This window comes from Phragmites australis, chromosome 3 (assembly GCF_958298935.1).
Source record: "Phragmites australis chromosome 3, lpPhrAust1.1, whole genome shotgun sequence".
Taxonomy (NCBI): domain Eukaryota; kingdom Viridiplantae; phylum Streptophyta; class Magnoliopsida; order Poales; family Poaceae; genus Phragmites; species Phragmites australis.
The window spans coordinates 36457814-36471024 of record NC_084923.1 but is presented as its reverse complement, the minus strand read 5'-3'; the positions used below and the strand labels follow the sequence as shown (position 1 = coordinate 36471024).

The window sequence follows — 13211 nt, the reverse complement described above, 5'->3', positions numbered from 1 at the left end:
TCAAGAGCAACGGCGCATGATCGGACTCCCCAGACGATAGAGCCTGCAGGTGCGAAGCCGGGAAAAGAGTGTCCCAATCCGGGGTTGCCAGGAAGCGACCAATTCTCATGAAGGTAGGATCGCTTTGCTCGTTGCTCCAGGTGAAAAGGCGACCATGAAGCTTAATGTCTTTAAGAGCCAAGTCATCTATGACACGTTTGAATCGCCGCATCATAGGGAGGTTGAGGCGAGTGTTACTCTTATCTGCCGCACTGGAAATGAGATTAAAGTCTCCCACAATGAGCCATTCTTGCTTCATCAACGGTTTCAAAAGCCGAAGCTCATTAGTGAACTCAATCTTCTCTTCATCCCCTTGTGGACCATAAACGGAGGTCAAAGACCAAGCCCTGCCATCAGCGAGCATCGTGATCGTTGCTGAAGCCGAATGTTGAGAAAGGTGAGGATCCGACATGGAGAAGAAATACTTATTACAAGCAATGAGCACACCACCACTAGCCTCGACCGAAGGCAGCTCAACGAAGTGATCGGTGAAATCAGGACCGAGAGTGTCAGACAGCAGCATAGGGCTCCAACTTTGAATCTTTGTTTCTTGGAGACACACGACAGTCGCGCCATACGAATGAATGAGGTTCCGAACCGAAGTACGTTTAGCCGGGGCGTTCAAACCCCTCACATTTCAGCAAAAGACATTACAGTTGCGCTGCGACATTGGAACAAAGGTGAACAACATCACATAACCAGAAGGCAGGTAGCACCTGGAAGTACACCCAAAGCATCACACCAGAAGGCAGAAGGTGCCCTTGCTGAGCACATACAGAACAGCTTACACTTGGAGTACACACTGTCATGCAGAACATAAGCCTGATCGACAACTGACTTGCGGCGGCAGACTGAACTAAGACCGAACATAGGCCGCCCGGAGCTGGACTGACATGGACACACCCATTACAATCAATACAGCAAAGAAACAGCACAGTAGCAGTACGATGACTTGTGAAGACTTTGTGAGCGCACACATAACACAGACGCTGACAATGCATAGGAACACAGACGAACAACAGAAACGAAGGCTCTGAAGCAGGCTTCACACCGTCCCAGCTCCACCTGCCGGGATCGGTGCCAGCGCGATCTTGTTCTGGCCACCTTTCTTCTGGTGTGGATTTCCATAGTCCACCAGAGCTCTGATCACTTCAATGGCATCGTTGGTAAGAGGCTGCACGAAGCGCTGTACACAAGAGTCAAAAGGATCAGAGCCCCCAGCAGCTGACGGTGATAGAACGCCCAATTTCTTTGCCAACACCGTTTGCGCCATCTGAACAGAGTCCTTTCCGGAGCACGGTTTATTTGCAAGCCTATTGCTTCTTCTAGGAGTACTGAGAGAAGCTGACTCCACAGGTGGAGAAACAGGAGGAGCTAACAAAGGAGTGTGCTGAACAAGAGGGGCCGCAATGACATTGGTCACCGAGGCGATGAAAGACTGAACGTCTGGTACCTGCGGGAGCACCTCCTCAGCAGCAGCTAGTTCCCCCAGCACGGCGCAGTCCTGCGCACCATCCAGTAGAGGCAACTGGAGTGGTGGAGAGGCCTGGCGCCCCCAGCACAGCGCAGTCCTGTGCCCACCGTCTTCAGTATTTAGCGCACCGGTGGGGGAGTGCTGGATCCCTTCATCATCAATAGTCAGCGCACCGGTGGGGGAGACCTGGAGTCCTCCGGCGTCTACCTGGTTGGCCCTCAACGAGTGATATGCAACAGGGAAGAGAACATCCCGGTCGAGAGTCATTGGATCGCAAGAAGGAAAAACTTCAGGGCGCGCCAAAGACATTTGTTGGAGGTCAAGCACAGGCTGAGCAGGTTCTGGAAGCTGAAAAGGAAACGGCGTCCAGGAGCTGCACTAGCCACCTGAATTCAGCAGGGACCCCGGGCGAGGGGGTGAAGTGTAGATTGATGCCACCGGGGAGGCGAAGGAAACCCTCCTGCGCCACTGCTTCTTGTGAAAGCTGCTCTGGAGGCAGCGCACCGGGCCTCTTGGCGGGGACTTGGACAACCGATGCCCAGCACTGGCCTGACGATGCCTGTGACGACCTCCATAGTCACCACCCCTGACCGCACTACCCTCATCGCGACAAGATCGCGAGAGGCGCAACCAAAGGGATCTTCTGCGGTGACGACGCAAGCCGCGGCGCTACCGCTCATCGTCCACGTCATCCTCCCGATCCCTGCGGCCCCCGCCCTCAGGGCAGCAAAAATGCTGCGGATCGTGAGCCAGCTGGACACCACCATCCGGGACCCCGTAGTGCCAATCGAGGGTACGCTCCCATCTTCTGTTGCTGTGGCGTGGATCCGGCGGGTTGTTTGTGAGGAAGGCAAGGTCTTGTATTATCTCCAGGTGGATGAAGAGGCGATAGGTTTGCCCTGCCTTGAGATCAGACGGCCTATCATAGCGGATTTCAACATTATACCTTGGGGTTGAAATTGGAGGCAGCTCACGATCGGCTTGAGTGATGGTTAGCCAGACCATCTTTGGGATGAGATTCGGGCAGTTGCACCATGCCCACAGGTCATACGTCCGAGTCCGCTCCCTCCTTCTTGAGTTCTCTTCAACGTAGTGCACAGAACAATGCCGGCAGACCACAATCGCAGCAACCTCCTCGAACCAAGCATGAGCCGGGAGTCCCTCTATGCGGAGGCGGACATGGAAGGCCCAGTTACAGGTGTCGGCGAACCTTCGCTCATTCCATGACGCAAGCCGGAAGTCCCAACCCCGGTAAAGCAGCCAGTGAGCGTTGACCACCTCATCACGGACTCGGCGGCTTGCGAAGAAGATTAGGAAGTCTTCAGGATGATGCTTCACGAGCTGACAATCTTGGACACCAATGTGGAAGGTAGACATCAGGGCGTCGGAGAGGACGGACGGCTCTGTGTCCGGCCGGGAACCCGCCAGCCAGCAAACCGCCGCACGGTCGAGCAACATCTCCCTATGGCGCTCGATGTCACCAGTCGCGGCCACAGCCGCAAACTCCTCCAGCGGGCGGGCCGCCGAGTCTCCAGGGAACGGAGCCATCTCCGGGTTCACTGGAGGCCTGGCTTGGTCGGCGGTTGGAGAGTGAGGCTCGAAACTGCGAGATGGCGGAGAGGACTGATGAACACTCGCAGTAGAGGAAGGAAGGACTGGGCGGGTGCTGCTGGAACCAGGGGCCTTCAAATAGCACTCACTGGATTTGTGACCAGAGCGCATGCATCGCCAACATTTCGTAGGGTCACGACCGGACCCCACCCGATGATCAGAGGCAAAGCAATTGAAGCACTTTCCCTTCATCCTGCGCAGGTAGGAGGCCGGCAAGCGGTTGTTCGACGTCTTTACTGTAGATTTCCGGGAAGGGGAGAGGCTTGAAAGCGGGCTCTCCATTCTCCACCAAAACCTCGGCTTCACAATGGTCCATCCCTCAGAATCAGAAGCTCCTCGAGCCCAATGCTGCTCCATCCCAAGGCGAGAACCCGGCTCATGATTTCTGTCACTAGCCTGAGAGGAATTGAATTCCAGCCTTGCTTGTTGCTGCCCGCGGCAACTTGAGTGCTGAGGCTTGACGACTTGAAAGCTGAGGCTTGACGACTTGAGTGTTTGAGGCTTGACGACTTGAATGCTGAGGTCTTGCGTCTTGAGAGCTGAGGTAGCAGAGGGCCAGTGAGAGGCTGCATCTAGGCTGCCGCTCCCATCTCCATCCCCGAAAGTACTGAGGTCGGGGGCCACCGAAGAGCATTGAAGTTTCTCCGGATCTGCGAGCTGGGCATTGATGTCCCCAGCCTTAGGCGGATGAACACCAGACTTGATGACATCCGCGAAGGAGCGCGGTAGCGCAGCGGCTTGAATGCTCTGACTCTGAAAGGAAGTGCAAATCTTGTTACCGGCGACGAGCTCGCTTGAAACTGGATCTGAACCGGAATTTGCCTTCGAGGAGACACGGGAAACAGCTCCAACGAGGGGAAAACGGAATGGAGGGGAGGGGGAAGGTAGAGGATGGGAGATCTGCAGCAGGGACGGAGAGGGTGGGGATGAACTGGGTGAGATCTGGCAGGGTTCAGCGGATCTAGCTGGTGGAGAGGGGGAGTCGCCAGAGCAGCGGAAGGGGGGCAACAGCTCCATACCACTGTGTAGAAAATAAAAACGAGACAGGTGTCGATCTCATTTTCCTTCCCGCCTTGTTATCACTCGCTCCTCCTCCGCCTCCACTACTCCTCCCCTCCCCCTCCTGGTGATTCCACTTCCAGAACCTTCTCTCCTCACCCAGGTCGAAAACCCTAACGCCCCTACTCCCTGCGCCGCCGCCGGAGCATGGACCCGCGGATCCTGCCGATGCTGAACGCCTTCGAGAGCCTCCTCGACACAGGTGAGCTCCGCCGTCCTTCCGTCCGCCCCCCATTTCCAAATCTCTCCTAGCTAATGTGACCTTGTTCTCTCGCTTCGCTTTCTGGCACAGATGACGAGGACGAGTGGCCTCCGGAGGCGACCCTCCTCATCGCGGCCTACCACGGCAACGTCCGCCGTCTCAAGGTCAAGGGTACGTGCCTTCCTTGTTCTTCTTTTTCCGAACTTGCTGGCGATCGATTTGGTTGGGGGTGTTCTCTTGAACGCCCTCCACGCCGCCGGTGGCGAAGGCAAGTTGCCGGTCTACCGCTACCTGGTCGAGGAGTTCAGGATGGACGTCAAAAAGCGTGACAGCTCTAGAGGTACTAGTCCATCACTGATTCAATTCAAACTAATTTGCTAGGCTCGATGCGTTCATCAATTGTTCGTTGGCTTCAGTTGGACTAAAATTGCGTGCTTCTGTTCGCAGGTAGGGGTATGACACCCCTGCAGCACGCGGAGTTCAGTGGGAACATGCCTGCCGTGAGGTATCTTGTTGATCACGGTGCTGATCTCCAACAAGAAAGTCATCTAGAAGGTATAAACAAGACACAAAATTCTTACATCTTTCCCTTTTGTTTCTTTGGTACATGCCTTGGCCTCATGTTCGAGGTATTTACCCTTATCTTGGCTCCTTTTATGGTGGATCTACTGTGGTGCATAGGACATTATGTTGGAGAGCCCTGTAGTATAATATGGACACAGTTGCAGGCGAGAACGTCCTATTTAATGAAGAACTGATCAAGCTTATGCCAAAATACTAATGCTGCGATTAGGTTGCAGTTGGATACATGAACTGGATTGTTCTTCTATGTCTGGTGTTGCCATAAGTCATCTGAGCCTGGTTTTATAAACTTTTCATGTCTGCCTACCCTGTGTATTAAATTATTCTTTAGGCAAAAGCTCAACAAATTTACATCAATCCTTGTTTCCTGCCCTCCACTATTTGAAATTCCCTGTGCTTATTGCATCTTCGAGTCTTGTCATCATTTTGTGGATCTTCCTCCAGGATATCAAATATCATATTTTATTTTGATGTTAGCCAATGAAACTAAGTTCTGCAAAACTAATAGGTTCGTTTATCATGATCACCATCAGCTTCCCCTGTATTTTCTTCAGGGAAGCGTGAAATAGAAAATTGTCATTTATCTATGACTGTCGAAATTGGTTGCTTAAAATTAGTTTCTTCATACATTTTAACGACCTTAAATTTTTCATGTATTTCTTCAGGACGGTGTGAAATAGCAAAATTTCTGCTTTCTAGAGGAGCTCACGTTGATGGCAAATCATGTATTGCGACACCACTACATTTTGCTCTTCTTGGAGGACATGATAGGACTCTGAAGATTCTGTTGGAGCACCATGCAGATGTACTATGGATATATGTTATTGATCTGTTGCTCTCAACACGAGCCATGTTCTCTATTTTCCCCTTAAAGCATTGGGCTAGATATTCTCTAATCTCAACCATTATTCCGACCTGCATTCACCACAGTGGTTGATGTGTGAGCCAGCATGGGCATATGTGAATGCTGATCCGCACAACAGCTGCTGAAAAATTAGTCGGAGCAATGGCTACAAAAATATAAACCACACTCTAAAATTTTTTTTCCGGTTCTATTCTATGCCATTGAACTTTTTTTTCTTTTCTTTTCCTAGCACAACAGGGTAGTAAATCAATCGACAACTTTGGACATAGCATTACGCACTCCTTCCTTGTCATATTTGAAGCTATTGCTTCAGGTGTCGTATTCTCTGCATTGACTTTGCGTTATCTTTTACGAACTGTCAATTTGTATGAAGAAAACTTATCTTTTTTTTTATCTGCTATAAAATAAACTGATAGGTTGGAGCTGAAGTGAATGGTACTAGTAATCCTTTGGCAAAAGCTGCACATGAAGGTTTAACTGAAGCTATTAAGTGCTTGTTGGAGGCTGTGCAAACCCAAACAATGCTGACATGGTGAGCCTTCTCTCTTCTTTGTCACACCATCAATGCGAGCTTCTTAACTTATAGCTATAATAGTTCTGGTGATACTGCCATGCTGTAGTAACACAATTATACAAGAGTAATATTACATAGTTTGAGTTTCTGAAAAACCGCTGGCATGGCATTACAAGTCCCTATGTAAAAGAGAGAAAAAACTGAATGGAGAAATTATTTCTTCCAAAAAGAGAAGGGCACTAATTTTACAATATTTCAGCACCAATTGAATCACTGAGCTAGTTTGGGATGTATATATTCACAGTATTCTGATTCTACATTAAGAGTAGTGATTACTATCATGCAAAATTGGCTAGGCAATTTCGCAAAACAGAACACTGGCCAGGCAATTTTAGATGTTTGCTGTTGGTAGTTTTGTACAATCTTCTATTTTTCAATTGCACATACACTATCTATTTACATTGATGTATACACAGTAGGATCTTCTACTGGTCCCTAAAAGAAAGTTTGGATATATATTCATGATATTCTGTGCATTTTTATTGGTCTGGTATGTATAAATAGTTATAACACTACTTTAGCCTGTCTTGATGATACGGAATTGAGGAAGTTTGGGGTAAGGCAAGAGTTACTCATCGTCATCTAGACTAATGATTTCATCAGGCATCTATTTGGTGGTATTCAATTATTGGAAAAAGTCTATTTTACTCCACCACAACCCCCTAAACTATTGTTTGGTTCACTTTACCCTTGGAATATCTAAAATCGTGTCACTTCACTCCCTAACGATATTTGTCTTTATACAAGTTGTGTTTTAAGTATCCTGAAATTAGCATTGTTTTGCAGGCAAGCTCGTCTTTTTTTTAATCTTAAATATCTCTTTGTGATTCTCTCTTCAACAGTGTGGTAGAATGCCGATTGAGTTGGCTGCTGCGAGTGATACAAGGGAAGATGTTAAGATTCTGTTTCCTTTCACTTCCCCAATTCCAACTGTTACAAACCGGAGCGTTGATGCAATAATCAGTCATATCAAATTGGAAAGAAAGAAACTAGAGGTATGTAACTTTAGCAAATTTTCATGTTCATTCACTCTGCAGTGCAGATAGAAAAAAAAAATCAAGAATAGTTTATGCTGTTCAGATTATCTTAGTATGCATACCCAGACATGTCAAATGCATGTGTACTTGCTCGCATCTGCATTGCCGCCCAAGCATTCTCTTTATATTCCTTTCAGATACTTGTTTGATTTGAATGCTTTCTTTGATAGCTTGTATTGTCCAAATGCTCATTCATTTAAGTTCAATTCTGTTAAAGAGAACAGGTAACAAATTCATTTTTTCTAGGGAAAACACGCTTGCTTTACAAGCAAGATTAGTCCAGTAAACCACCAATTTCCATGTTAGTTTCTTAATCTAGGGAACTTTGGGAAAGACAGACATATTTTAGTTGTCATGTACTGTAATTATCTTTTTAGTTACTTCAATTAAGGTTGCAGAAACTATTTGTGAAAAAATACTTGGACCTATGCTGATACCAGTTCCCGCAAAAGCCGGGAAAACCTAACGGTTGCAAGCTAATATCCAAACACAAATTTGTACATAAATGGTTCCGAGCAGTTCAATGGTGGTTCCTGCATGGTTCCCATCCGACCTGTTTGGATGAGGGGATTTCCCGAAATCACTGATATATACCTTGCAATAACTGGGAATCGTTTGTTTGGTTACTTTTTCACACATCATACCACTGAATCTATGTCTAACTCAAATTATTGTACGTTGTTTAGGATGATGATTTTGTTGAAATGAGAAGGTCCGAGCTGAGGCAACAAGGTGCTGATGCATTGAAAAGGAAGGATTATATAACTGCGTTAGCTTGCTACACACAAGTATGTTCTTGTATTTACTATTTATCTACACTAGCATTGCGAAACTGTGTTAAAATGTAGATTGAATGTTAGACATCAATTCAAGCTAAGATGGAAGACAAGATAGGTAAATTGTATCATTAATTGGATATGGAGAGGGTAAAACATGTGAAGTAGCCATTAACTTTATTTTGATGTGTCAAGATAGTGGTATATATCTGGCAGGCACCTAAGTTATGGGTAGGGATGAAACGGGCGGGGAACGATTGGAAAAACTCCTTAACCGTTTTCACTCTCACATTTTCTCAACAGGACAGAAACGAAAATGAACACGGGATTGCTGGTTATACGAAAACGAACCAATCCGAATAGAAATATATCAATACCGGACGGAAACTGGTGATTAAAATCAAAGTCTGCAACAGTGTAATAGTCAGTGCCATGCTTCTACTTCATATCAGAAAATGTATCACAAAATTTAAGTTCTGATGGAGTTACAACTTCATGCCAACAAGTCCATACAATATACTACTAATACTAAAGTCCATAAGCTTGAAGGTACTTCTAAAATGTATACCTGATAGTTTGTGTACAGGGGTACAGACGCTGGCAACAGAGACAAGCCATTGGGGGTAAGGTTCTCGCCATGAGTCGGCCACCGGCGTGGTCTGCACCGCCGAAAGGATGGCCTGCAGGCAGTCCACAAGGCCGAAGTACGCCGCGTGGTGCAGGTAGGTCCGCGCGTGCACCGAATCGAACATCAAGAGGAATGATAAGAAAACAAGCTTGCAGCTTGTGCTCACATTGGCGTTGGCCTGGAGGAGCTTGAGCACGCAGTCGATCTTGCCGTGCATAGCCGCGAGCATCAGCGGAGTCTGGAGAACAAGAATCAAACAAGCAAAAAATAGATGAGAATTTTATGCAGCTGGTAGAGAGATCCTTGCAAGTAGCAAACAAAAAGGCATCGTTGCAAACGAAAAGGCGTCACTTTGATGAGATCCAGCACCTCCTTGTGCCGATTCACCGCGTCCAGCTGCACCCCGTGATCCAAATCATGGGCAACACCTGCAGGAAAAGAAGCAAGAGGTTGTTGATTAGAGATATATAAGCGGAGAATGTCGAATATTTAATTATGAGGTATATATGTATAAAGAGTATATCATATACAGTAAGATATGCCGTGTGTATGTTTAATAACTCCGAATATTACGAAATTAAATCTACGGTACCTGATACTTTCGAAGATCTAGTAAACGCATACTAGTAAGGTCTCGATTGATTACCTAACTCGAGAATAACTAGTATCCCAGGCGGATTTATCTGATCTTTCTTGATGGATAAGATAAAGAACTCTCTATCGACTATGACAAGATAAGAGGTGGTACAAGACCCCTATATAAGGTGGGAACCCAGACCTTCGAAGAGAGACTCTCTTTCCGGAGGAACAAAACTCATCTGCATCTCGATGCAAACACTAGGGCCACAGGAGATACTCGGCAACTTCCTCATTAGTCAAGTTTAGATCCTACCTACTTCTTATAATAAATCTAGACTCATTGTTTGTACTCAAGTGAATATAGATACATCATCAACTACATAAGATGTCGGGTTTTCTCCAATTGGGGTCCGAACCTGTATACATCGCATGTGCATTATCTCCTATTCAATTCCTGAATCACGAAGACAACCCTGTTATTCTTACGGGTGTATTGTCCGAGAAAAACCCTCGATAGTTGGCGCGCCAAGTAGGGGTCTTCTACTTTTCAAGATCGACTATGTCTCGAGTGCACATTCACGGAGGATTCTCCGACGCAGGCTTCTATGACCACTTCGAGTCGCCAGTGATCGCTTTTGAATAGCCCGCGGCTGGGTCGGAGATCACATTCGGAACTATGGTTTTTTTGTTAGGACGATCAGGGTGGACTAATCCACACTGGTACTCTCGAGTCCAGCCCATTGGACGTGTACCGCGAGGTGGGACACCTTGAATTGGATCCCAAGGAGCCCAATGTTCTACAGTTCATGGACACCGACAATGATGCGAGTGGTGACAATAGCTCCGTCGACAGCTAGAGCAGCTGAACAAATCGATTTGTGTTTATGGTTGGAGCAACCGGGGTCCCACCTGCCGATTCGATGGTGGTAGATCCAAAAGCCGTGGTAAACAATGGCATGAAAATCCTCGAGGATCCAGCGGCAACGGCCGCTAATGCTGGCAATACCGGAGACATACCATCGGGGACATCTGTAGCCGGAGCTCTATGCGCTCCTAATACCATCGATCATCGACGAACCGTAGGAGGACCAGCACCTCTTGGTCTTCAACGACGGCTTCCAGTGGGCACGCCTCCACCAGCACTGGTCCCAAAATCGAGGGATGAACTCTCTCACGGCGGCCATCATGAGGCTTCATTAGCTTGACAGCAGCCGAGCCTCGGTAGTGGCATTTTCAGCACTCCAGATGCTAATGTCCAGGGATCCCATCTGATTCTGAGATCCCTTACAAAGTTAGATCTGACGAATCCTTTAACCCCTATGGTTAATCAGGTCAGGACCCTACTCAATGCGGCTCAGATCAAAGTTACTCGAGCAAATAATCCTAGCGTCTATAGGCCCCTTAGCTGGCAAGGTGCTAGTTTAAGGAGCCACGGACGTGGACGCTCTCAAGTAGAAGGGTCGCAAGTAGGCAGCTCGGGAGGTCAACCTCGAGTACAATCCTGCAGGTCAAACTGCAACTGTCCTGTCCACAAGCGTAGGAATCAAAGAGACCTAAGGAACCTCATCCTTCACAACAGATGTGACTTGCAGGAGGTTATCAACAACAACTGTGAGAAGCACCATGAGGATGATTGACGCTACAACGATCGTAGATCTTCAAGACGGAAATGGTCGACGTGACTCCCCTAATCGAAGGAATAGGTGTGACAGTCCTTCTCCTCCGCCTCCTGAGTAATTCGGCGGAGGTTGTGAAGCCTTCATCCTAGAGCTCCGCTTGATGCGGTGGCCCGATAAGTTCAAGACGGGCCCAATCCAGAAGTACGACAGGAAGATCAGCCCCAACGAGTGGTTATAGATCTATACCATAGTTATTCGAGGAGCGAGTGGAAATAACAAGGTAATGGCCAATTATCTACTAACCGTGCTTGATGGACCGGAAGGTCCTGGTTGTTGAACCTGCCTCCCAACTAGATCTAATCATGAGCCGAATTGAAGGCTCCCAAGGTACTTTCAAGCTCCCAGGAATGAAGAACGATCTTCATCAACTGAACCAAGGAAAGGATGAGTCCCTCTGAGACTTCATCCGATAATTTAGTGACCGGCAAAAAATGATCCCGGATATTTCTGACGAATTGGTTATCATTGCCTTAAAGAGAGGCGTCAAGAACATAGATCTGGTCAGGAAGCTTACTACCCAGAAGATATAGACGATCAAGGAGCTCTTCGAGTTGGCTGATAAATCTACAAAGAAAGCTGAAGCTCAGGCACATGCCAAAAACCCTCAGCCTGGTAAGGACAACCCTGAGTTCTCGAAGAACAAGGGGAAGAAGGGCAAGCCTGGTGACAAGTGCAAGGGTCTGGCTATGACCATAGCCGCAGTGGATAAGAGTAAGTCGTGCAACACCGGGGAGAGTAAAGGACTAAGTTAAGGTGGCAAGAAGTGGTGCCCTGTTCATTGGACCAATCAGCATGACTTTGACAAATGCTACATCCTCAAAAAGAAGGTCGAAGAGAAGCTAAAATCTGCCATTGTCGAGCACCACGGCAAATAGAAAAAGTCAGATGCTAAAGGCGATGAGCCTGAGTTCCATGAGTCTGACCAAAGTTTGGCTCACACTTTGGAGGATCCATCATGTACGAGTCAAAAAGACAATACAAGACGGTCGAACGAGAGGTCAACCTGGCTCTCACCGGGCCTACTTGGTACCTCAGGTGGTCGGAAGTTCTGATTACCTTCAACCAAGTTGACCATCTTCCCACAGTCCCACATCCTAGTCGATATCTGGTTGTGGTACAACTGACTATTCTTAACATCGAAGTTTCTCAAACACTGGTTGATGGGGGTAGTTCGCTTAACCTATTCTTCGCCAAGACTTTAGATAAGATGGGGATCGAGAGGTAAAAGCTCAAGAAGGGAGTCGAGCCTTTCCATGGAATAACTCCTAATTCATCGATGATGCCCCTTGGCTAGATCGAGTTGCCAGTCACGTTTGGCACGTCCGACAACTTTCGCACAGAGAAGTTTATCTTCAACATCATGGATTTCGAGATAGCGTACAATGTGATCCTAGGCTGCCTAATGCTGGATAAATTCATGGCTATTGTGCACTACGTGTACCAGGCACTCAAGATCCTAGGTCCTAAAGGGGTCATAACTGTCAAAGCAGATCAACGAGCAGCAGTCAAGTGCGACAAGCAGAGCTTAGATATGGTCGAACACTTCAGTCGATCATCAATTACTTCAAAAGGTGCGGAGTCCAAGTGCCAGAAGCATCAAGATGCCAGTGACTCCAAGCTCATAAGCCTTGCTGACACATCCCAGTTTGACGATGCCACAAAGGAAGAGACCAACAATGGCGCCAAGGACAAAAGAACTAACGGTGGTGTCAAGGCAATGCCCCTCGATCCGTCTGAACCAGCCAAGACGGTCAAGGTTAGGGCCGGTCTGGATCCTAAATAGGAACACGAGCCCATTGCTTTCCTCCAGACGAACCAAGATGTGTTTGCATGACAACCGTTTGATATGTCTGGGGTTCCTAGGGAAGTATTCGAGCATCGGCTAACTGTTAAATCTAATGCCAAACCTATGGTGCACAAGCAACAAAGATATGCTGAGGATAGGAAGCTAGCTATCCAGAAGAATGTCAATAAACTCCTAAAGGTGGGATTTGTTCGAGAAGTTTGTCATCTTACGTGGCTCACAAATCCTTTCCTTGTCAAGAAGGCTAATGGCAGGTGGAGAATGTGTGTCGACTTCATCAACCTCAACAAAGCCTGCCTTAA

At 47.5% G+C, this 13211-nt stretch overlaps 1 protein-coding gene and 1 pseudogene across 1 annotated transcript; both read left to right on the top strand.

The window, feature by feature from the left end:
- Window positions 1-4114: 4114 nt before the first annotated feature.
- On the top strand, window positions 4115-8303 carry LOC133910688 (uncharacterized; annotated as a pseudogene).
- A 4162-nt stretch (window positions 8304-12465) lies between these two features.
- Window positions 12466-12888, top strand: LOC133910687 (uncharacterized). Its single transcript, XM_062352997.1, has one exon. It carries the CDS (start codon window positions 12466-12468, stop codon window positions 12886-12888), a length of 423 nt encoding a protein of 140 aa, XP_062208981.1.
- Window positions 12889-13211: the final 323 nt, after the last annotated feature.

Bases quoted from the DNA above. Each gene is read 5' to 3' on its own strand.
- LOC133910687 (XM_062352997.1), top strand. From the start codon at position 12,466: ATGGATTTCGAGATAGCGTACAATGTGATCCTAGGCTGCCTAATGCTG.